This window comes from Cuculus canorus, chromosome 37 (assembly GCF_017976375.1).
Source record: "Cuculus canorus isolate bCucCan1 chromosome 37, bCucCan1.pri, whole genome shotgun sequence".
Lineage (NCBI taxonomy): Eukaryota > Metazoa > Chordata > Aves > Cuculiformes > Cuculidae > Cuculus > Cuculus canorus.
Window position 1 is genome coordinate 1,127,260 of NC_071437.1, and position 24,270 is coordinate 1,151,529.

The following is a 24,270-nucleotide window of genomic DNA, read 5'->3' on the forward strand; positions in this document are numbered from 1 at the left end:
GGGGAGGCCCGGGTTTGGGGGGGGGTCACGATGCCTGGCAGGGGCGGCAAGTAATGAGGGGGTTGGGGCGTGGGACCCCCCTGATTTGGGGTGAAGCTGTCTGGTTTTGGTCAATAAACAGTTTTTGCTAAATAAACTGGTTTTGTGGATTGGGGGGGGAGCTTCCGGCGGGAAGAGGAGGTAAGTGATGCTTCGTGACGTCACTGCGGGGCCGCGTGACGTCATTACCCACCAAGCCTTCCCCCAGTCACCTTCGCGCCGCCTCTTTTGTCCCTTCCCCGCTGCCGTCGCCGCGGCCTCGAAGGGAGGGGCGAAATCTCGCGAGAAGACGTAGATCCCGCGAGAAGACGCGGCTTCGCGCTGTCACTACGCCAAGGAAGGCGAGATCTCGCGAGAGGACGCCGGTACTCTGTCACGTGATATCCCACTCTCCCCGCCTACCCCTAAGATCTCGCGAGAAGACGTGGAGGCGGTGGCGCTACCGGGTCGCTAACTGAAGCGGGGCCTAAACAGGAGCCTAAAACGGGGCCTAAAGCGGAGCCTTAAAGCGGGTGAAGAGGGGGGGCGGCCTCCCGGGACCCCCCATGGCCCCTCCGGGACCCCTCTTTGCCTCCCTCCCCCCCTCAATCTCTTTGAGACCCCCCCCAGGATCCCCCTACCGCCTCTGAGACCCTCGAGCCTCCCTCCCCGTCCTCCCCAGACTCCCGCCCGACCCCCCCATCTCCCCTCAGGACCCCCTTAGACCTCCTCATCTCGTCCTAGAATCCCTCCGTTTCCCCTCAGGACCTCCTTAGACCCCCTCACTTCCGCCCAGGACCTCCTTAGACCCCCTCACTTCCCCCCAGGACCCCCAGTCTCCCCTAAGGGCCCCTTTAGACCCCCTCATCTCGTCTACTCCCAGCTCCCCCCCATCTCCTCTTAGGATCCCTTTAGACCACCTCAGTCCCCATCATCCTCTCCCAGGACCCCCGCCCCCCCCATCTTCCCCCAGCACCCCCTTAGATCTCTGCATCTCATCCTAGAACCCTGCTATCTCCCCTCAGGATCCCCTTAGATCCCCCTATTTCCCCCCAGGACCCCCTTAGACCCCCTCATCTCCCCACAGGACCCCCCAGTCTCCCCTCAGGACCCCCTTAGACCCCCCCCATCTCCCCCCAGGACCCCCTTAGACCCCCTCATCTCCCCACAGGACCCCCCAGTCTCCCCTCAGGACCCCCTTAGACCCCCCCCTATCTCCCCCCAGGACCCTCCCCCTGCCCCCACAATGTCAGACAGCGACGACAGCAATTTCTCAGAGGATGAGAGCGAGCGCAGCAGCGAAGCTGAAGAGGCCGAGGAAGCCGAGGTGAGGCCAAAGGCTGCGTGTGACACACAGAACGGATCTGAGGGGGGCAGATATTCCGTTCTCTCACCCCTTTTGCCCTTCCTCATCAATTCCACCTCCCTCAGGCCGAGGAGGAGCGCGTGAGCGCAGGTGGCAGCGAGAAGGAGGAGCCGGAGGAGGAAGAGGAAGAAGAGGAAGAGGAGTACGATGAGGAAGAAGAAGAGGAAGATGACGATCGTCCTGCTAAGAAGCCTCGTCATGGTGGCTTCATCTTGGATGAAGCCGGTGAGAAGGATTGGGGGGGACGACAAGGGGGTGTCTCTGCTGCCCCCTCAGCCCCGCTGACCCCCCCTGACCCCCCTTAGATGTCGACGATGAGTACGAGGATGAAGATCAGTGGGAGGATGGGGCCGAGGACATCCTGGAGAAAGGTAAGGGGGGGCCCCGCTGCGTTTAGGGGGGCCCTGGGAGGGGGCTTTACCCCCTTACCCCCTCTCCTGGGGGCTTGGGGGATATTTACGCCCCCCCTTTCACGGCTTTTGGGGCTCCTCCTGGGCTTTTGGGAGCCTCTCCCTTGAAGTTTTGGGGGCCCCTCCAATGTTGTTGCCCCCCTGCAGTAGTTTTGGGGCTCCCTCCTGCTGGGGCTTTGGAGTTCCCCATAACTTTTTCCCCAACCTACTCCCCACAAACCCCTTTTCCCATTTTTCAGACCTATTTGTGCTTCCCCAAGCCCCTTTTCCTGCCCCCAACCCCATTTTCGATTTCCCCGAGTCCTTTTCTTGCCCCTAAGCCCCTTTTCCTGCCTCCAAACCCCTTTTCCTGCCCGCCAACCCCATTTCCCATCTCCCTGAATCGTTTCCCCACCCCCAACTCCTTTCCCTCCCCCAACCCTATTTCACACACCCCCAAACCCCTTTTCCTTTTCTCCAACCCTGCTTCCTATTCCTCTGCCCTATTCCTGACCCAAAATCCCTTTTCTAGCCCTTCTTTCCATCCCCCAACCCCTGTTCCCGCCCCAACCCCTGTTCCCACCCCCAACCCCATTTTCCCCTTTCCGAACCCCCTTTCCTGCCCCCCAACCCCACTTCCTACCTCCCCGCCCCATTCCTGACCTCAAATCCCTCTTCCAGCCCCTTTTCCCACTTCCCAACCCTCTCCCTCTCCCCATTTCCCATCCCTCAAGGTGGGGGGGTTCCATCCTGCCCCCCTTTTTTCCTTTTCCTGCTCCGTCCATCTCATCTGCGCTCGCTGGGCTGTTTTATTTTCGTTTTCCCCTCCTCCATTTTCCCATTTCCGCCCCCTCCCCAATTTGTGCCGCCGCTGGAATGGTGACTTGGTCCCCGTTGCCCCCCCTTCTCCCACGGGGGGGGATTTTGCCGCTCTCATTCGCTCCATCCTCATCGCTCTCCTTCCTCCCACCCAGAGGAGATCGAAGGTAAGATGGAATCACCTCCTTCTCCCCTCCTCCCATTTTCCACTTGGAATTCCCTCCCCACTCCCCTCCAAAAATAAAACCCCAGCCCCGCTCCGACATCTCCGTGGCTCGATTTTGGGTCATCCCGACATTCCTGCTTTTTCTTGGCAGCTTCCAACATCGACAACGTGGTGCTGGATGAGGATCGCTCCGGCGCCCGACGGCTCCAGAACCTCTGGAGGTAACGGTGGTTCCATCCGCGGCTCCGTTTTTCCGGTGGGGGTGGCGCTGATGCCCACCATTCTGATTTTTTATCTGTAGAGATCAGCGCGAGGAGGAGTTAGGAGAGTATTACATGAAGAAATATGCCAAGTCTTCCGTGGGTGAGACGTGAGTGCTGTTTTTGCCCTTATTCCAATCTGTATTCCCAGTTATTGTTCTCAATCTGGTCGTTATCCCCAGTTCCTGATCCCCATTCCCAGTTGCCAATCTCGTTTCCAGTCCCCATTCCCAACTCCCATCTGCATTCCCACTTCCCATTCTCATTCTCGGTCCCCGTTCCCCCTTCTCAGCCCCTGTTTATGGTTCCTATCCCTGTTTCTCGTCCCTGTTCCCATCCCCATCCTGATCACTTTCCCGTTCGCAATCCTTGTTCTTGGTCCCCATCCCCGGTCCCTGTTCCTGGTTCTCATTCCTGTTCCCAGTCTCCGGTCCCCATTCCCAGTCTCTGTTTCTAGTCACTGTTCCGAGCCCCACCCTGGACCCCATTCCCAGTCCTTGTTCCCGGTCCCCATCCCCGTTCCCAGTCCCTGTCCCTGGTCCCTGTTCCCAGTCCTTGTTTGTGGTGCCCCATCCTAGTCCACATCCCCGTTCCAGGTCCCCATTCCTACTCCTTGTTCCTGGTCCTGGTTCCCAGTCCTCGTTTCTGGTCCGTGTTGCCAGTCCTTATTCTTGGTCTCCATTCCCAGTCCCATTCTGGTCCCCGTCCCCGTTCCCAGTTCTCATACCTTATTCTTGATCCGCATTCCCAGTCCTCGTTCCAGGTCCCCGTTCCCAGCCCCATCCTGGTGTTCAATCCCAGTTCTTCTTGTTTCTAGTTCGCATTTCCAGCCCCATCCTGGTCCGCGTTTCCATTTCTTGTTGTTGCTTCCCATTCCCCGTACTTGTTCCTGCTTCTTATTCCCAGTCCTTATTCCTGGTCACCATTTCCGGTCGTTGTTTCCGGTCCCCATTCCCAGTCTTCGTTCCTGGTCTCTTTTTCTGTTTCATCTCTGACTTTTTTCCCCAGGGTCTATGGTGGGTCGGACGAGCTCTCCGATGACATCACGCAGCAGCAGCTCCTGCCCGGAGTCAAGTGAGTGGCACCGCGATGCCGGCTTGGAATCCCACCGGGATATGGGGTGGGGAAAAAGCAGGATTGGGGCTGTAACGGTGCTTCCCCCTCACCTCGGAATCACACTGGGGTTTGGTGTGGGAAAAGGCGGGATCAGGGCTTTAACGGCGCTTCCCTCCCACCTTGGAATCCCTTTGGGATTTGGGGTGGGAAAAGGCAGGATCGGGGCTATAACGGTGTTTTCCTCTCGCCCCGACAGGGATCCCAACCTCTGGACCGTCAAGTGCAAGGTGGGTGCCGGAATTCAGGGGGGGACGGGGATGCGGGGCAACATTCCGAGCAACAAAAACACGGCTTTTGTCCCCAGATCGGTGAGGAGCGCGCCACTGCCATTGCCCTCATGCGCAAGTTCATCGCCTACCAGTTTACCGACACGGTAGGGTGGTGTTCCCGGTCCTGTCTCCTTGTATCCCGCCGTGTTCCTCGGCCGTGGCATCTGTCGTGTCCCAATGAATCCCAGCCATGTTCTCAGTCGTGTCCCCAGGGGCATCCCAATGAATCCCAACCGTGTCCCGAGCACGTCCCAGCGCCTCCAAGCACGTCCCAGTGCCTCCAAACGTGTCCCAGTTGCTTCCTAGCTATGTCCTAATTCATCCCAACACGTCCCAGATGCCTCCAAACGCGTCCCAGACACTTCCCAATGCCTCCAAAAGTGTCCCAGATGCCTCCAAACGCGTCTCAATGCCTCCCAAATATGTCCTAATGCCTCTCAACATGTCCCAAGAGCGTCCCTACTCCTTCAAGTGTGTCCTAGCGCCTCCAGACACATCCTAGATGCCTCCAAACGTGTTGCAACGCCTCCAAAACATCCCAAGACCTCCCAAATATGTCTTAATGCGTTCTAACGTGTCCCAAGAGCATCCCAACACCTCCAAACACATCCCAGATGCCTCCAAACATGTCCCAATGCCTCCAAACATGTCCCAACGCCTCCAAATTTATCCCAGATGCTTCCAAATGTGCCCCAATGCCTCCAAACGCATCCCTGATGCCTTCAAACACATTCCAATGCCTCCCAGCCATGTCGTGATTCATCCCAACGTGCCCCAATGCCTCCAAACATGTCCCAAAGCCTCCAAAAGCCTCCCAGATGCCTCCAAACACGTCCCAACGCATCCGTGTCCCCACAGCCACTGCAGATCAAGTCAGTGGTGGCTCCTGAGCACGTGAAGGGCTACATCTACGTGGAGGCATACAAGCAGACACACGTCAAGCAGGCAATTGAGGGCGTTGGCAACCTGCGGATGGGCTACTGGAACCAGCAGATGGTGCCCATCAAGGAGATGACTGACGTCCTCAAGGTGGTGAAGGAGGTCACCAACCTCAAACCCAAGTCGTGGGTGCGCCTCAAGCGCGGGATCTACAAGGACGACATTGCCCAGGTGGGAGGGAGGAGGAGGAGGAGGGTGGGAAGGAGGATAGGGAGGAGGAGGAGGATGGAGGTGGAGGAGAATGGAGATGGAGGAGAGGGGTGGCGTCGCAGGCCTCATTACCCTCATCCAGGTGGACTACGTGGAGCCCAGCCAGAACCAGATATCCCTCAAGATGATCCCTCGCATCGATTTCGACCGGATCAAGGCCCGCATGAGCCTGGTAAGCGAAGCCGCGGGGCAGCCGGCCCCACTGTCCCCCGTCTGCCCCACACTCACCACCTGCCCCACAGAAAGACTGGTTTGCCAAGAGGAAGAAGTTCAAGCGCCCACCGCAGCGCCTCTTTGATGCCGAGAAGATCCGGTAGGACACGTACTAGTTTCTCCTTTTTTTTGCCCTTAATTCCCCCATTTCCCCCCCAAATGCCGTCATTTCCCTCCCATTTCCCCCAAACCTCACCCATTCCCCCCCCACCTGCCTATCTCCCACCTGCTCACCCCCAAACCCTAGTTCTGCCCCATTTCCTCCCCAAACCTGCCCGTTTCTTTGCCATTTCCACTCTAGCCCACCCATTTCCTACTTGTTAATCCCTAAACCTGCCCATTTTCCCTCCAACCCAACCGTTTCCTACCTGTTAACCCCTAAACCAGCTCATTTCTCCTCGAACTCACACATTTCCTACCTGTTAACCCCTAAACCTGCCCATTTCCCCTCCAACTCACCCATTTCCTACCTGTTAACCCCTAAGCCTGCCCATTTCCACCCCTTTTCTCGTCAAACTTGCCTCCTTTCCCCCATCTCCCCCCAATCCTGCCTGTTTTCCTCTGAACCCCGCCTGATTTCCCCCTAAACTCATGTATTTTCCTCCCATTTCCACTTGTTTTCCCCTCCCATTTCCCTCCAAACCCACCCATTTCACCCCCAAACCCTCTCGTTTCCCCAGATTTCTCCTTGCTTTGCCTGGGGGGGTGGATTTGGCCCCAGGGGTGACACGGGCTTTGTCCCAGGTCCCTGGGAGGTGATGTGGCCTCCGATGGCGACTTCCTCATCTTCGAAGGCAACCGCTACAGCCGGAAGGGCTTCCTCTTCAAGAGCTTTGCTATGTCAGCTGTGGTGAGCCCTGACGCACAGTCTGGATCCAAAACTTGTCTGTCTGGACCCAAACCCCATCTGTCTGGACCCCGAACGTGCCCATTTCTCCCCCAAACCCACGCGTTTTCTCCTTCCTCCCAGACTTCAACCGTTTTCCACTAATTCTCCTACTTCCCTCCAGTTCTGCCCGTTTCATTCCCACTTCTCCCCCAACCCCACTCATTTCCTGCTCATTTCCCCCAAAACTGCTTATTTCCCCAAAAACTCCCTTGTTTCCCTCTCATTTCCCCCAAAACTTTCTTATTTCCCCCTAAACTCCCTTATTTCCCTTTTTTCCCCAAACTCCCTTTTTTCCCCCCATTTCCCTGTTTTCCCCAAGCTCCCTTATTTCCCCCCAAAACTCCCTTATTTCCTTCTGTTTCTCCCCAAACCCCCTTATTTCCCCCAAACTCTCTTATTTTCCTCCGAACTCTTTTATTCCCCCCAAAAAAACCCTTTTTTCGTCCCCTTCCCCCACCAAACCCCCTCATTTCCCCTCATTTCCCCCTAGCCCCCTTTATTTCCCCCCATTTCCCCCCGCCCCCCCTCACTTCCTCCTGTTTCAGATCACGGAAGGGGTGAAGCCAACGCTTTCAGAGCTGGAGAAGTTCGAGGACCAACCGGAAGGCATCGACCTGGAAGTGGTGACCGAGGGCACAGGTAAGGACCTGCCCTCACCGTTTCCTCACCGTTTCCTCACCGTTTCCTCACCGTTTCCTCACCGTTTCCTCACCGTTTCCTCACCGTTTCCTCACCGTTTCCTCACCGTTTCCAGGAAAAGAGCGGGAACACAACTTCCAACCCGGAGACAACGTTGAGGTGTGCGAAGGCGAACTCATCAACCTTCAGGGCAAGATCCTCAGCGTCGATGGCAACAAGATCACCATCATGCCCAAACATGAGGACCTGAAGGTCCGCCAGATGCTGGGATGCGGTTACCAGGTCCCCGTGGAAGTTGCCGGAAGCCGTCATGGCTCTGTTTCCTCCTCCAGGACATGCTGGAGTTCCCGGCGCAAGAGCTGCGCAAGTACTTCAAGATGGGCGACCACGTCAAGGTGATCGCCGGGCGCTTCGAGGGCGATACAGGGCTCATTGTTAGGGTGGAGGAGAACTTCGTCATCCTTTTCTCTGACCTCACCATGCACGAGGTACTTGGATGCGCCAAAACTCTGTTTTCTGCCCTAAAATGGTGGGAACCGGACCCTCCGAAATGGGGGGAACCACATCCTCCAACATGATCCCCGGGGATCCCTTCCATCTCAAGACGTTCCATGGATCCATGAACTTTGGGGTTCTGCTTCCGTGACCCTGTAGGTCCCTTTCATCTCCAGACATTTCATCAACATTGGGGTTCTCCTTCCATGACCCCGTAGGTCCCTTCCGTCTCAAAACATTCCATCAATGTTGGGGTTGTGTTTCTGTATCCCCATGGCTTTCTTGTGTCTCAAGACATTCCATGGATCCACGAGCGTTGGGGTTTTCCTTCCATGACCCCATAGGTCCCTTCTATTTCAAGATATTCCATCAACATTGGGGTTTTCCTTCCATGATCCTGTGGGTTTCTTCCACCTCAAAACGTTCTATGGATTCATGAGCATTGGGGTTCTCCTCCCATGACCCCGTAGGACCCTTCCATCTCAAGACACTCCACCGACGTTAAGGTTCTGTTCCCATTATTCCGTGGGTCCCTTCCACCCCGTTTCTCCTTAGCTCAAGGTACTCCCGCGGGACCTTCAGCTCTGCTCAGAGACAGCATCCGGCGTCGATGTTGGGGGGCAACACGAGTGGGGGGAACTGGTCCAGTTGGATCCTCAAACCGTTGGCGTCATCGTCCGCCTTGAACGCGAGACCTTCCAGGTGACCCTTCCTCCTTCGTACCCAGGTTGGGATTGAGGGGGGTCCTCGTTTTTCGCCGCCCCCACCTCAATTTTTTGGGGGGGGGGTGGGGTCCTTGTTTCTGCAGGTGCTCAACATGTATGGGAAGGTGGTGACCGTGCGGCACCAGGCTGTCACCCGCAAGAAGGACAATCGCTTTGCCGTCGCCCTCGACTCCGAGCAGAACAACATCCATGTCAAGGACATCGTCAAAGTCATCGATGGGCCCCACTCGGTGCGGTGCTGGAGGGGATTTGGGGTCCCCTCCTGTCTCCTGAGGTCCCTCCTGGGGTTTGGGGGTCCCATTGGGGTCCCCTCCTGTCCCTTTGGGGTCCCTCTTGTCCCGTTGGGGTCCCCTCTTATCCCTTAGGTGTCCCTTCCTGTCTCCTTGGGGTCCCTCCAGGGGTCTAGGGGTCCCTTTGGGGTCCCCTCTGTCCCCTTGGGGTCCCTCCTGGGGTTTGGGCGTCCCTTTTGGGGTCCCATTGGGGTCCCTTTTGGGGTTCCTGGTTGTCACCGTCTCCCTCAGGGCCGCGAGGGTGAGATCCGACACCTTTTCCGGGGCTTCGCTTTCCTGCACTGCAAGAAACTGGTGGAGAACGGGGGCATGTTCGTCTGCAAGACGCGGCACCTCGTGCTGGCGGGGGGCTCCAAGGTACCCCACTTCCCCCCTCTTTGCCCTTTCTCCCTGTTTTCCCCCATTTTTTCCCCTTCCTCCTCAGTTTCCCTCTGTTTTTCCCCTTCCTTCTCTCATTTTTCTCCTTCCCTCCCTCACTTTTCTCCTTCCCCTCCATTTTAGCATGTTTTTCCCATTCTCCCACATTTGTGCCCCCAGTTTTTCTCTTCCCCCTCCCATTTCTCCCCCCTTTGTTCCTTTTTCCCTTTCCCTCCCTTTTTTTCTCCTTCTCTCCCCATCTTTCCCATTCTCCCTTTGTTTTTTCTTCCCCTCTTCTCCTCCTGTTTTTTCCACTTCCCTGTTTCCCTCTTTTTTCCCCTTCCCGCTCAGTTTCCTTCTGTTTTTCCCCTTCCCTTCCTCATTTATCCCCTTTCCTCCCCATTTTTCCACGTTTTTTTCCCCTTCCCCCCATTTCTCCCCCCAGTTTTCCCCTTCCCTCATTTCCCCCCTTCCCTCATTTCCCTCCCCAGTTTTCCCCTCCCCCCCCATTTCTCTCCCGTTTTTTCCCCTTCCCCCCCTTTTTTCCCTCTCTCCCTTTTTTCTCCTCCCCTCCCCATCGTTCCCGTTCTTCCCTTGTTTATTCCCCTTCCCCCCTATTTCTCCTGTTTATTTCACTTCCTCCCAGGTTTTTTGCTTCCTCCTCTAGTTTTTCCCTCTGTTTTTTTCCCCTTTCCTCTCCATTTCTCCACCGTTCTTCCCCTTCCTCCTGCATTTCCATCCCCATTTCCGCCCCCATCCCCATTTTCACCCCATTTTTTCTCCCCCGGCAGCCACGTGACGTCACCAACTTCACCGTGGGCGGCTTTGCGCCGATGAGCCCGCGGCTCAGCAGCCCCATACACCCCAGCGGCGCCGGTCAGTGCTTTTCTTTGGGGAGGTCATGGGGGATCCCCAAACCGCCCCCCCCAAACTCTCCCCTCGCCATCCCCCAGGCCAACGCGGCGGCTTCGGTGGCGCCGGGATGAGCCGCGGGCGTGGGCGCCGCGATAACGACCTCATCGGGCAGACGGTGCGCATCTCCCAAGGGCCCTACAAAGGTCAGTGTGTCCCCCCCCAAATCCATCCCAGGGTTGGGGGCTTTGGGGGGACCCCACAGCCTCACCCCCTTCCCACTCGCAAGGCTACATTGGCGTCGTGAAGGACGCCACCGAGTCGACGGCGCGCGTGGAGCTCCATTCCACCTGCCAGACCATCTCGGTGGACCGGCAGCGGCTCACCACTGTGTGAGTGAGGGCTTTGGGGAACCCCAGATGGGTCGGGGTGGCCTTCATAGACCCCAGCATGACCCCAGGAGACCCCTTGTTGGGTCACGGTGGCCTTCAGAGACCCCTTGTTGGGTCGAAGTGGCCCTCAGAGATTCCTTCATGGCTTTGGAAGACCCGAAACGTAACCTTAAGAGACCCCTCGTTGGGTGCAGGTGGTCCTTGGAGACTCCTCATTGGGTCAGGGTGGCCCTGAGAGACCCCTAGATAGGTCAAGATGGCCCTCAGAGACTTTTCCATGGCTTTAGGAGACTCCAACATGATCCTTGGAAACCAGTCAATGGATCAAGGTGGCCCTTGGAGCCTCCCAGATGGGTCGAGGTGGCTCTTGGAGATCATTTGATGGGTTGAGATGGCCCTTGGAGACCCACAGATGGGTCTCAAAGGCCCTTGGAGACCCCCAAGGTGGCCACCAGAGACCCCAGGGTGGCACTTAGGGACCCTTTGATGTGTCTGGTTGGCCCTCAATGGACCAAAGTGGCCCTTGGAGACCCCCAGATGGGTCAAGATGGCCCTTGGGACCCTAAGGTGGCAACCAGGGTGGCCCTTAGAGACCCCTTGAGGTGTCTGGGTGGCCCTTGAGACCCCCAAGGTGGCCACCAGTGACCCTGGGGTGGCCCTCAGGGACCCCTTGAGGTGTCTGGGTGGCCCTCAGTGGGTCATGGTGGCCCTTGGGACCCCCAAGCTGGGTCTCAGTGGCCCTTGAGACCCCGAGGTGGCCACCAGAGACCCCGGGGTGGCCCTTAGAGACCCCTTGAGGTGTCTGAGCGGCTCTCAGTGGGTCAAGGTGGCCCTTAATGGGTCAAGGTGGGCCTTGCAACCCCCAAGGTGGCCACCAGAGATCCCTTGAGGTGTCTGGGTGGCCTTCAATGGGCCAAAGTGGCCCTTGGAGACCCCCAGATGGGTCAAGGTGGCCCTTGGGACCTTAAGGTGGCGACCAGAGTGGCCCTTAGAGACCACTTGAGATGTCTGGTGGCCCTCAATGGGTCAAGGTGCCTCTTGGGACCCCCAGGGTGGCCCTCAGGGACCCCCTGTGGGTGGGTGGGGGTCCGCGGGGGTGACGCTGGTGTCACACAGGGGTTCGCGGCGCCCTGGCGGGATGGCTTCGGCCTACGGGCGCACCCCAATGTACGGCTCGCAGACCCCCATGTACGGCTCGGGGTCCCGCACCCCCATGTATGGCTCGCAGACCCCCCTGCACGACGGTGAGCAAGGGGGAGGGTGGTTTGGGGAGGGCCTTGGGGGGTCTGTGGGGGTCTCAGGGAGCTCTGGAGGGGCCTGGGGGGGCCTGGGGGGGCTTGATGGGATCTTGGGGGGCTCTGAGGGGGTTCTAGGGGGCTCTGGAGAGGTTTGGGGAGCCCTGGGGATGTTCTAGGGGAAGTTTGGGGGGCTGTGAGGGGTGTTTGGGGGCCTCTGAGGGGTTCTAGGGGGGTCTTGAGGGGCTCTGAGGGGGGTTTTGGGGGGCTCTGGAGGGGTTTGGGAGTTCTGGGGGGTTCTAAGGGGGTTTTGTGGGGCTCTGAGGGGGGTTTGGGGGTCTCTGGAGATTTTGGGGGGTCTGTGACACTGCCCCCCTCCCCCGCCACAGGCTCTCGCACTCCCCACTATGGGTCACAAACGCCGCTGCACGACGGCAGCCGAACACCTGCCCAGAGTGGGGCATGGGACCCCAACAACCCCAACACCCCCTCCAGGTGGGCACCCCAAAACCCAGACATACCCTCTGGGACCCCAACACCCCCTCCAGGTGGGCACTCCAAAACCCCAACACCCCCCCCAAGTGGGCAGGGGGCACCCCAAAACCCCAACACCCCCCAGGAGGTGAAACCCCTTCCAGATGGCCCTGGGGGGACCCCAAAATCCCAGCACCCCCTCTTAGGGGACCACAAAATCCCAAATCCCCTCCACAGGAGGATGGGAGGACCCCAAATCCCCCTCCTGGGGGGCCTTGGGACCCTAAAACCCCTTCCAGGTGGGTCTGGGGGACCCCAAAACCCCACCCCACCCTCCTCCAGTTCCCTTTTTTGGGATGTGGTGGTTGTTTTTGGGGTGTGGTGGTGGGTTTTGGGGTGCATTGGCCATTTTTGGGGTGACGCTGCACTCTCAGGGCGGACGAGGACTTCGAGTATGGCTTCGAGGATGAGCCGACACCGTCGCCGCAGGGTTATGGGGGGACTCCGAACCCCCAAACTCCGGGGTACCCTGATCCCGCGTCCCCCCAGGTCACACAGCCCTACAACCCCCAGACCCCTGGCACCCCTGCCATGTGAGTCGGGGGCACCCCAAAACCGGGGGGACCCCAAAACTGCGTGGGGTGGAATGGGGACCCCAAGACTGCATTGGGGGTACAGGGAGACCCCAAAACTGCATTGAGAGGGACAAGGGGACCCCAAAACTGCGTTGGGGGGACCCCAAACCTGGATGGGGGGACAAAGGTCTCCACGGGGGACCCCAAATGTGGATGGGGGGATAAAGGGCTTTGGGGGGGGACCCCAAAGCTGGATGGCTGGACAAAGGGTTTCTGGGGGACCCCAAAGCTGGATGGCTGGACAAAGGGTTTCTGGGGGACCCCAAACCTGGATGGGGGGAAAAAGGGCTTCGGGGGGACCCCAAACCTGGATGGAAGGAACAAAGGGCTTCAGGGGGGACCCCAAACCTGGATGGGAGGGACAAAGGGCTTCGGGGGGGACCCCAGACTTGGATGGGGAGACCCCAAATAGCTGCTGCCCCACCAGGTACAACACGGAGCAGTTCTCGCCGTACGCGGTGCCGTCACCGCAGGGCTCGTACCAGCCCAGCCCGAGCCCGCAGGGATACCATCAGGTGGCCCCAAGCCCCGTGGGCTACCAGAACACCCACTCGCCGGCCAGTTACCACCCCACGCCGTCCCCCATGGCCTACCAGGTACCCCCCGAACACCAAAACCACCCCATGGCCTCCCCAGAGTCCCCCAAATGCCTCACGCCCTCCCCCGTGGCCCTTACAGGTACCCTGAGCCCCCCAACAACCCCCTCGGAGCCCCAAGAACCCCCTTGTACACCCCCATAAGCTCATTGCCCCCCTACTACCCCTTAAACTCCCCACAGCTCCCCTAAACCCCCTCATTGTCCCCCTACTACCCCTTAAACCCCGCAGAGCTCCCCTAAACCCCTTGAACACTCTATAGCTCTGCAAAAACCCTTCATTGCCCCTAAACCGCTTCATTGCCCCCCTAATACCCCTTAAACTCCACTATAGCTCCCCTAAACCTGCTCATTGCCCCCCTACTATCGCTGAAACACCCCCAATAGCCCCCCCCAGAGCCCCCTCGTCGTCGCCCTAATGCTGCATTTTGTGTCCCCCCCTAGGCCAGCCCGAGCCCCAGCCCCGTGGGCTATAGCCCGATGACGCCGGGAGCGCCGTCCCCTGGGGGGTACAACCCCCACACCCCTGGCTCGGGCATCGAGCAAAGCTCCAGCGATTGGGTCACCACCGACATCCAAGTCAAGGTACGCGACACCTACCTGGACAGCCAGGCCGTGGGGCAGACCGGCGTCATCCGCAGTGTCACCGTGAGTTGGGGGGCAACGTGGGGCTAGGGAGGTTGTGAGGGGGGTCACTGTGGGGCTGGGGAGGGCAGTTTTGGGGCTGGACAGCCAGGCTGTGGGGCAGAGCAGCGGCATCTGCAGCCGTCACCATGAGTTGGAGGGCAGCTTTGGGCTGGGGAGGGGCATGGGAGGGTCGCTATGGGGCTGAGGAAGCCATGGGGGGGATCGCTATGGGGCTGGGGAGGGTGTGAGGGTGTCGCTGTATGGCTGGGGGGAGCAATTGTGGGGCTGGACAGCCAGGCTGTGGGGCAGAGCAGCAGCATCCTCAGCGTTCCCGTGAAATGGGGGTCAGTGTGGGGCTGGGGGAGGGGCACGGGGGGGTGTCGCTGTGGGGCTGAGGAAGTCATGTGGGGGTCGCAGTGGGGCTGGGAAGGGTTAATGGTGGGGCTGGACAGCCAGGCTGTGGGGCACAGCAACATCATCCACAGCATTCCTGTGAAATGGGGGTCAGTGTGGGGCTGCGGAAGGCACCGGGGGGGGGCGCTATGGGTCGCTGTGGGTCACTGTGGGGCACTGACCCCCACGCAGGGCGGGCTCTGCTCTGTGTACCTGACCGATAGCGAGAAGGTGGTCAGTGTGGCCAGTGAGCACCTCGAGCCCCTCACCCCGGCCAAGAGCAACAAGGTGGGGACCCCCCTCAGACTCCCTAATACCCTCTGGGATCCACCCAAATGCCCCTTGGACACCCACCTGACCCCTGGGGTCCCCCTCAAATGCCCCCCAGACCCCCTCGACCCCCATATACCCTCTGGGATCCACCCAAATGCCCCCTGGACCCTCCCCCCCGACCTCCCCTGAACTCTGGGACCCCCACAACCCGACCCCTTTAATGCCCCCCTGGATGCTCCTAATCCCCTCTGAGACCCCCTCAAATGCCACTCAGACCCGCCCAGATCCTACCCTGGACCCCCCTAAATCCCCCCAAAACCCTTCTAGGACCCCCCGAAACCTCACTTGGACCCCCCCAAGCCCTTCTGGGAGCCCCCAGACCCCTTTGCGCCCCCCAAAACCTCTCTTGAACAATTCAAGCTCTTCTAGAAGTGCCCTAGTCCCTCTGGGACCCCCTGAAGCCCCTCTAAGACCCCCCAAAACCTCACTTGGACCCCCTCAAGCCCCTCTGGGAGCCCCCAAACCCCTTTGAGCCTCCCCTGAACCCTTCTAGAACAATTAGAGCTTCTCTAGAAGTGCCCCAGTCCTCTGGGACCCCTCCAAACCCCACTGGGACCCCCTAAAGCCCCTCTAGACCCCCCTCACAAAGCCCCATTTCCCCCCCCCGGCCCCAGGTGAAGGTGATCCTGGGCGAGGACCGCGAGGCCACGGGGATCCTGCTGAGCATCGATGGTGAGGATGGAATCGTCCGTATGGACCTGGAGGAGCAGCTCAAGATCCTCAACCTGCGCTTCCTGGGGAAGCTGCAAGAGGCCTGAGGGTGCCCTGTGCCCCTCATCCTGCCCCACTGATTCCCCCCCGAAGCTTTCTTTGTGCCCCCCAACCTCTATTTTCTCCCCCCTCTGCCTCTTTCCCCATGTCGTACCAAGGTTTGCGTGTGGAATAAATGCCTGTGGGTGCAGCAGCCCCACTTTTGGAGTGTCTGTGGGGCTGGGGGAAAAATGAGGGTCCCCGTGCCCCATATAGCTTGAAAGGGGGGATTAATAGGGGTCCCCTTGCCCCATAGAGCCTGAGGGAAGGGGGAATGGGTGTCTCCCCACCCCATAGAGCCTGAGGGAGGGGGGAAGGGGAGTCCCCCTGCTCCATAGGGCCTGAGGGAGGGGTAATAAGGGTCTCCCCGCCCCATAGACTCTGAGGGAGGAGAGAATGGGGGTCCTGCCGCCTCACAGAGCCTGAGGGACGGGAGAATGGGGATTCCCCTGCCCCGTAGAGCCTGAGGCAGGGGGGAAGGGGAGTCCCCCTGCTCCATAGGGCCTGAGGGAGGGGTAATGGGGGTCTCCCCGCCCCATAGACTCTGAGGGAGGGGAGAATGGGGGTCCCCCCTGCCCCACAGAGCCTGAGGAACGGGAGAATGGGGTCCCCCCGCCCCGTAGAGCCTGAGGGAGGGGTAATGGGGGTCCCCCCGCCCTACAGAGCCTGAGGGAGGGCTACATCTGATTGGCTACGTCGTCCCCGTTGGCTCCCGCCCCTCAATCCCCGCCCCTTTCCCGCCTCTCCGCGTTCTCATTGGCTCCCGCCCCTCAATCCCCGCCCCCTCTCCCCTCCGCTGCTCCTCATTGGCCGCCGCGGCCGCCGTAGGCGCAAAAGGGTGGGAACCAAGATGGCGGCGACCGCGGCGCGCGGGGCCCGAGGGGCTCTGGGGGCTTTGGGGGCCGCTTTGGGCCGGGCCGTGACCGGGACCCGAACCGGAACCGGAACCAGAACCGCCGGAACCGGAGCCGCTACCGGAACCGCAACCGGAGCCGTCGGCATCGCGGAAGCGGCGTTGCGGGACCGGCTGAGGGGGCAGCAGGTGCCCAGGAGGGTGCCCAAGGGGGTCCTTGAGGGTTCCCAAAGGTCCTGGGAGGGGAGGAGGGTCTTGGGGGCCCCCGAGGGTTCCCAAGTGTCCCCACAAGGGTCCTGGGGGTCGCCAAAGGTCATAGGGGGGTCCTCATGTGTCCCAAAAATTTCCTGAGGGTCCTCGAGGGTCCCCAAAGGTCCGTAAGTGTCCTAGGGGGTCCACAAGGGGGTCCTGAAGGGTCCTGGGGGTTCAAGGAGGTCCCCAAGGGAGCCTCTTAGGCTCCTTGGGGGTCCCCAAGGGAGTCCTCAAGGGGCCCCCTTAGGGTCCTTGGGGGTCCTCAAGGGGCTCCTGGGGGGTCCCTGGAGTGTCCCTGGAGTCCCTTAGGCTCCTTGTGAGTCCCCAAGGGGGCCACTTAGGCTCCTTGTGGGTCTCCAAGGGGATACTGGGTGTCTCTGAGGGTCCCCAAGGGGGTCGTTGAAGGTCTCTGGGGTTCCTTGGGGGTCCCCAAGTGTTCTCAAGAGAGTCTCCCAGGCTCCTGGGGATCCCCAAGGGGGTCGTTGAAGGTTCCTAGGGGTCCTTGGGGGTCCCCGAGGGGATCCTGGGGGGTCTCTGAGTAACCCCAAGGGGGTCCTTGGGGGTCCCTGGGGTCCTTGAGGGTCCTGGGTGTCTCTGAGTGTCCCCAAGTGGATCCTTGAGGGTTTCTGGGGTCCCTTAGGGTCCTTGGGGGTCCCCAAAGGGGTCCTGGGGGGTCCTTGGGTGTCCCCAAGTGTCCACAAGAGAGTCTCCAAGAGTCCTGGGGATCCCTAAAGGTCTGAGGGGGATGCCCAAGTGTCCCCAAAGGTCCCTGAGAGTCCTCGAGGACCCCTAATTGTCCCCGAAAGGATCTGCAAGGGAGTCCCCAAAGGTCATGGAGGGTCCTCAAAGGTCCCTAAGGGGGACCCTAAGTCCCTCTGGGGTCCCCACAGGGGTCCTGGAAGGTCCTTATGGATCCCCAAGGGGGTCCTGGGGGGTCTTTGGGGTTCCCTAACAGTTCTCTTCCAACCTCGCATCTGATAGAGGGACCCCAGAGTCCTCCCCCTCATCCTGGGGTGTCCTCTCCTTGTCCCCAGAGCCCCCACAGGTGATGGTGTCCCGTCCCCCCCACACAGGTGACAGAGCCACCCCCAGAGCAGCCGGATCAAGAGGAGGAGCGGCGGCGGCGGGAGCGGTTGGCGGCAGCGCGGCGGCTGGCTCTGCGGCTGGCTGGGCTGCTCGGTGCTGGCACTGGCTTGGCCGTCGTCTACATCTTCGGTGCGGTCCCCAAATGTCCCCTCAACGTCCCAAACCAGCCTTAAATGGCCCTGAAGTGGCCCAAAACAGATGTAAATTAGCTTCAAATGACCTCAAAATGGCCCCAAACCAGACCAAAGTGGCCCTGAAATGGTCCAAAATGGCCCTAAACCAGCCAAAAATGGCTCAAAACAGTCCCAACTGATGTCAAAATGGCCCCAAGTGTCCCTAAACAGCCAAAAATGGCCATAAATGGCCCCAGACCAGCCTGAAATGGCCCTGAAATGATCCAAAACAGCCTCAAATCATCCCAAAATGGCCACAAGTGTACCCAAAGGGCCGAAACAGCCCAAAAATGGCCCCAAATCAGCTCAAAATGACCCCAAATCGTCCCAAAATGTCCCCAAATGGCCCCAAACAGCTAAAGTGGCCCCAAAATGGCCCCAAATGGCCCCAAACAGCCCAAATGGCTACAGAATGTCCTGAAATGTCAAAAAAACCAGCCTTTAAATGTTCCCCCATGGCATAAAATGTCCCCAAACAGCCCAAAGTGTCTCCAACATCCCCTAAATGTCCCCAAATGTCCCCCCTCACCTTCTCTCCTCCCCCCCCCCACCACAGGCAGCAACGCGGTGGACGAGCATGGAGCCAAGGTGAGAGCGTCCCCGTGTCCCCAAGTGGGTCCCTAAGGGCATCCCTGTGTTCCCAAAAGGGTCCTTGTGTCCCCAAAAGGGGTTCTCAGTGTCCCAAAGGGGGTCCCTGTGTCCCCACAGTGGTCTGCAGTGGGGTCTTGGTGTCCCTGCGGTCCCATGTCCCCAAAAGGTGGTCCTTGTGTCCCCAAAAGGGGGTCTGCGTGTCCGCAAGGGGGTCCTTGTGTCCCAAAGAGGGTCCGTTTCCCCAAGAAGGTTTCCCCAAGGTCTGTGTCCCCAAAAGGGGGTTTCAGTGTTCCCAAGGGGGTCCCATGTCCCCAAAAGGGGGTCTCTGTGTCCCAAAGAGGGTCCCATGTCCCCAAAAGGGGGTCCTTGTATCTCCATGGTGGTCCCCAAGGGGGTCTTGGTGTCCCCAAGGGGGATCCCTGGGGTCCCATGTCCCCAAAAGGAGGTCCTTGTGTCTTCAGAAGGGGGTCCTCGTGTCCCCAGGGGTTCCCTGTGTCCCAAAGGCGATCCCATGTCCCCAAAAGGGTTTCTCAGTGTCCCCAAGGGGGTCCTATGTCCCCAAAAGGGGGTCCCCATGTCCCCAAGGGGGTCCCAGTGTCCCCAAGGAGGTGACACTTTCTGGCCATTCTGGGAGGTGTGAAGGGGCTTTGATGGGCGCTTCTGCGAGGGCCGAGGTGACAAGGGGACATCAAAGGTGGGGATGGGGACCCAAACGATGTCACCTACCTGCCAAGTGGCCCCTTCCGTCCCGGAATTGTCCCTTTGGAATCATCCCTGTCCTCTGGAATTGTCCCTGTCCCCTCAGAATTATCCCTGAGGAGGTCTCTGTGTCCGCAAGGGGGTCAAATGTCCCCCAGAGGGGGTCAGATGCCCCCAAAAGGGGGTCCCTGTGTCCCCAAGCGTGTCCCTGTGTCCCTAAGAGGGTCCTCATGTCCCCAAAAGGGGGTCCCTGTGTCCCCAAAAGGGTCTCCATGTCCACAGAAGGGGGTCCTTGTGCCCCAAGTGTGTCCTTGTGTCCCCAAAAGGGGGTCTCTATGTATCCAAGGGGTCCCCATGTCCACCAAAAGGGGTCCTCGTGTCCCCAGGTGTGTCCCTGTGTCCCCAGGGGGGTCCTCATGTCCCCAAGGAGGTCCCTGTGTCCCTAAGCGTGTCCTTGTGTCCCCAAGGGGGTCCCCGTGTCCCCAAAAGGTTGTCCCCGTGTCCCCAAGAGGGTCCCTTGTCCCCCCTACCCTGACCCCCCCCTGTCTCCCCCAGATCCCGGATGAGTTCGATGCTGGTGAGTGAATTCAGAGCTGGGCGTGGGGGTCACAGCCCCCCCTGTCCCCCTCCTTTACCAACGGAATTCGCACCTCAGTGTTAAACAAAAGGGGCTTTTTCTGGGGTGGAGTTGGGTCGTTATCGCAGTAGGAGGGGGAGAAATATCCCCTCTTTGGGTTGGGGGGGGCCATGTCCCCCTCCTTGGGGACAAGGGGGGGGCTGTGTCCCCTCCTTGGGGACAATGTGGGGACTGTGTCCCAGTTTGGGGGGGGTCTGTGCCAATTTTGGGGGGGAATGCTCAGTTTTGGGGGGGTCTGTGCCAATTTAGGGGTGGGGGCTCATTTTTTGGGGGGTCTATGCCAATTTAGGGGGGGAAGGTTCAGTTTTGGGGGGGTCTGTGCCAATTTTGGGGTGGGGGGGTTCCCTGCAGACCCTGTGGGGATCCAGCAGCTCCGCAGGACCTACAAGTACTTCAAGGACTACAGACAGGTAGGGGGGGCACCCCAATTTGGGGGGTTCTTTGCCCCATTTTGAGGAAGGTTTACTCCAGTTTGGGGGGGTTTCACCCCATTTTGGGGGGATTTGCTCCAGTTTGGGGGGTCTTTATCCTTTGGGGGGGGTGTCTTTATTCCTTGGGGGGGGTTCTTTGTCCCTTGGGGGGTCTTAATCTTTTGGGGGGGGTGTCTTAATCCCTTGGAGGGGGAGTCTTAATCCCTTGGGGGGGGTCTTAATCCTTTGGGGGTCGTCTTTATCCTTTTGGGGAGAGGGTCTTTATTCTTTGAGGGGGTCTTAATCCTTTGGGGGGGTCTTAATCCCCGAGATGGATGTTAATCCTTTGAGGGGGTTTCTTTGTCCTTTGAGGGGGTCTTAATCCTTTGTGGGGGTCATAATCCCTTGTGGGGGGGTCTTAATCCCTTGGGGGGGGGGGTCTTAATCCTTGGGGGGAGTGTTAATCCCTTTGGGGGGGGTGTTTTCCCTTGGGAGTTGTCCCTATCCCTTTGGGGGTTCCTCTCTCCATTTTTGGGGTCCCATCCCTATTTCGTGCCCCCCCCATGGTTGTGCCCCCCCTCCTTATGGCTGTGCCCCCTCCTCCCCCAGATGATTATCGAGCCCACGAGCCCCAAACTGCTGCCGGACCCCCTGCGTGAGCCCTACTATCAGCCCCCCTATACACTCGTCATCGAGCTGACGGGGGTCCTCCTGCACCCCGAGTGGTCGGTCAGTGACCCCCCACCCTGAGACCCCCTCCCAAACAGCTCTGGGACCCCCCTGCCCCCCCTTTCTGACCCCCTGACAGCTCTGGGACCCCCCTGCCCCCCCCTTCCTGCCTCCCTCCCTTTCTGACCCCCCAACAGCTCTGGGACCCCCCGGGACCCTCCCCTTTCTGACCCCCCGACAGCTCTGGGACCCCCCCCGAGTTTGTATCAGTTTGGGGGTTCAAGAATTGCCCATGGATCACATCTTCCCAGTGCCACCCCAGTGCTTCCCATTGCCCCCCAGTGCTTCCTCCATCCCTCCCAGTGCCTCCCCAGTCCCTCCCAGTGCCCCCCCTAGTGCCTCCTCAGTCCCTCTCAGTGCCTCCTATTGCCCCCCAGTGCCTCCCCAGTCCCTCCCATTGCCCTCCTAGTGCCTCCTCAGTGCCTTCCAGTGCCCCCCCCAGGTGCCTCCTCAATGCCTCCTCAGCCCCTCCCAGTGCCCCCCCAGTGCCCCCCCAGTGCCTCCTCAATCCCTCCCAGTTCCCCCACCAGTGCTTCCCATTGCCCCCTTAGTGCTTCCTCAGTCCCTCCCAATGCCCCCCCAGTCCCTCCCATTGCCCCCCAGTGCCTCCCATTGCCTCCCAGTGCCCCCCCCCCCGTGACCCCCCCCCTCTTTGCCCCCCCAGCTGGTGACAGGCTGGCGGTTCAAGAAGCGCCCTGGGATCGCGGCGCTGCTGCAGGAGCTGTCGCCCCTCTATGAGATCGTGGTGTTCACCGCCGAGACCGGAATGGTGTGTGTGTGTGGGGGGAACTGGGAAATAGCGGGGGTACCAGAAAATGGGAGCAGTGGGAAATGGGGGGACTGGGAAATGGAGGCAGTGGGAAATGGGGGAGGCTGGGAAATGAGGGGGGACTGGGAAATGGGGGCAGTGGGAAATGAGGGAACTGGGAATTAGGGGGGGGACTTGGAAATGGGGGCAGTGGGAAATGGGGGAATTGGGAAATGGAGGGGGACTGGGAAATGGGGGCAGTGGGATCTGGCGGGGCAGCAGGAAATGGGGCAGCGGGAAATGGGGGAACTGGGAAATGGGACGGGGGAACTGGGAAATGGGGGCAGCGTGACTCTCCCCATTTTGCCCCCCCCTTTCTGCCCTCCCTTTTTCTCCTCCCCATTCCCCCCCTTTTCCCCTTCCTTTTCCCCCACTTTTTCCCCTCCCCGTTTGCCCCCCTTTATCCCCTCCTTCCCCCCCTTTTTCCCCTCTCCATTTTGCTCCCCCTCCTTTTTCCCCCTTTTCCCCCTCCTTCCCCCCTTTTTCTCCCCCTTCCCCCCTCCCTTTCCCCCATTCCCCCCCTTCTGCCCCCCCTTTCTTACCCTCTTTTCCCCCCGCTTTCTCCCCCATTTAACCCTTTCCCTTCTCTCTTTTTGCCTTCCTCCTTTCTTTTCCCCGTTTCTTTTTACCCTCGTTATACTTTTACCTCCCCTTTTTGCCCCCCCCATTTTTACCCTCCCTTTTTTGCCCCCCCCTATTTTTTACCCCCTTTCCACCCCCCCAGACCGCCTTCCCCCTCATCGACAGCATTGACCCCAACGGCTTTGTCTCGTACCGCCTTTTCCGCGATGCCACGCGCTACATGGATGGGCACCACGTTAAGGTCTGGGGGGGGGCACTGGGGGGAAATTAGGGGGTTCTAAGACCCCCCCCTTCACCCCCGTCACCTCAAAAAACACTCCCCCCCCCCCCCAGGATATCTCGTGCCTGAACCGTGACCCGGCGCGTGTGGTGGTCGTCGATTGCCGGCGCGAAGCTTTCTGCCTCCAACCCTTCAATGGTTTGGCGTTGCCACGCTGGGACGGCAGCTCTGGCGACCGCGCGCTCTACGACCTCACTGCCTTCCTCAAGAGTCAGTGAACCCCAAAACTCCCCCCCGAGCCCCCCCAAAACCGACCCGGGGACTCCAAAACCCCCCTGAGCCCCTCTGACCCCTCTGAGCTCCCCCAACCCCCCCTGAACTCCTCTAAACCCCTCTGAGACCTCCCCAAACCAACATCACCACCTTCCTCAAGAGTCAGTGAACCCCAACCCCCCCCATGACCCCCCCAATCCCCTCTAACTCCCCTAAACCCCTCTGACCCCCCAATTCCTTCTGACCCCTCCGATCTCCTCTGACCACCCCAATTCTCTCTGAGTTCCCCGATCCTCTCTGACGCCCTTGATCCCTTTTGACCCCCCAATTCTCTCTGACACCTCCAATCCCTTCTGACCCCCTAAACCCCTCTGACCCCCCAATCCCCTCTGACTGCCCCAAACCCCTCTGACTCCCTCAAACCCCTCTGACCCCTCAAACCCCTCTGACCCCCTCGATCTTTTCTGACCCCCTCAAACCCCTCTGACACCCCAAAATCCCTCTGACCCCCCTGATCCTCTCTGACCCCTCAATCCCTTTTGACCTCCTCAAACCCCTCTGACCCCCTTGATTCCTTCTGATGCCCCCAAACCCCTCTGACCCCCCAGATCCCCTCTAACCCCCTTAAACCCCTCTGACCTCCCAGATCCCTTCTGACCCCCATAAACTCCTCTGACCCTCCCAAACCCTTCTGACACCCCCAAACCCCTCTGACCCCCCGAATTCTCTCTGACACCCCAAACCCCTCTGACCGCCCCAGTCCCTTCTGACCCCACAAATCCCTCTGACTCCCCCAATTCTCTCTGACCCCCAAAACTCTCTGACCCCCTCATTCTGTGCAGCCATCGCTCTCAGTGGAGTGGAGGACGTGCGGCCGGTGCTGGAGAACTACGCGCTGGAGGAGGATCCGTTGGCGGCCTTCAAACGGCGCCGGACGCGACTCGAGGAGGTATGAGCAGCCATTTTTGTTTTTGAAGGAGGGGGGGTACCATGTTGCCCAAAATGGTCGATTTTCACTCCAAAATCCATCCATCAGGAGGAGCAACAGCGTCTGGCAGAGTTGGCGCAAGGAAAGAAGCCGACAGGGATGTTCCTGGGGGGGTTGACCGGGCGCTTTTGGCCTCGATCAAAGCAGCAGTGACATTGAGCCATGATGTCATCACGACAGAGATGTGACATCATTGCGACACAGCCGTGACATTGTTGTGACACAGCCGTGACGTCATTGGGGGGCGATGGGGACACCCCCTTCGATGTGTGTGTGTGTCCCTGCCCCGTTCCAGAGGACTGGATGGAAGCTGCAGGCGGAAGTTGAGGGGGGGGCGCGGATTTGGGGGTGGGTTTTTGGGGTGATTTGTGGGGTTTTAGGGGTGAATAAAGGGCGAATGGAGCTGCGGGTGCTGCGCTGAAGGGGGAGCTCTGAGGGCGCCCCCCCTCCATCTCTGGGGCTGAGATGGAGTGGGCCGAAGGCGGGGGTTCAAGGGTTGCCCCTCCTCTGCCTTTGGGGGCGT

The 24,270-nt window shown here is 59.8% G+C and overlaps 2 protein-coding genes across 4 annotated transcripts; both read left to right on the forward strand.

Moving 5' to 3' along the window:
* Positions 1-397: 397 nt before the first annotated feature.
* SUPT5H (SPT5 homolog, DSIF elongation factor subunit) lies at positions 398-15,592 on the forward strand. 3 transcript variants are annotated; one of them, XM_054052951.1, is made up of 30 exons: positions 398-551; positions 1,244-1,345; positions 1,450-1,609; positions 1,690-1,755; positions 2,748-2,759; positions 2,910-2,979; positions 3,060-3,128; positions 4,027-4,092; positions 4,331-4,361; positions 4,439-4,507; positions 5,262-5,513; positions 5,635-5,724; positions 5,795-5,865; positions 6,510-6,615; positions 7,200-7,293; positions 7,409-7,545; positions 7,626-7,781; positions 8,344-8,490; positions 8,597-8,743; positions 9,035-9,160; positions 9,952-10,036; positions 10,114-10,218; positions 10,302-10,404; positions 11,521-11,648; positions 12,029-12,134; positions 12,548-12,706; positions 13,176-13,344; positions 13,788-13,991; positions 14,556-14,651; positions 15,311-15,592. In XM_054052951.1, exons 2-30 carry the CDS (start codon positions 1,265-1,267, stop codon positions 15,452-15,454), a joined length of 3,249 nt encoding a protein of 1,082 aa, XP_053908926.1. In that variant the 5' UTR covers positions 398-551; positions 1,244-1,264; the 3' UTR covers positions 15,455-15,592. The 3 variants fall into 3 exon arrangements, with proteins under 3 accessions (XP_053908926.1, XP_053908927.1, XP_053908928.1); XM_054052952.1 differs by lacking the exon at positions 2,748-2,759; XM_054052953.1 differs by lacking the exons at positions 14,556-14,651; positions 15,311-15,592 and having other exon boundaries at positions 12,029-12,187; positions 13,788-13,963.
* Positions 15,593-16,266: 674 nt separating this feature from the next.
* On the forward strand, positions 16,267-24,082 carry TIMM50 (translocase of inner mitochondrial membrane 50). Its single transcript, XM_054052872.1, has 11 exons — positions 16,267-16,488; positions 17,625-17,766; positions 18,367-18,398; positions 19,656-19,677; positions 20,089-20,147; positions 20,757-20,876; positions 21,541-21,645; positions 22,409-22,507; positions 22,600-22,756; positions 23,602-23,708; positions 23,796-24,082. The coding sequence occupies exons 1-11, from the start codon at positions 16,297-16,299 to the stop codon at positions 23,898-23,900; spliced, it is 1,140 nt and encodes a 379-aa protein (XP_053908847.1). The 5' UTR covers positions 16,267-16,296; the 3' UTR covers positions 23,901-24,082.
* The last annotated feature ends 188 nt before the right edge of the window (positions 24,083-24,270 follow it).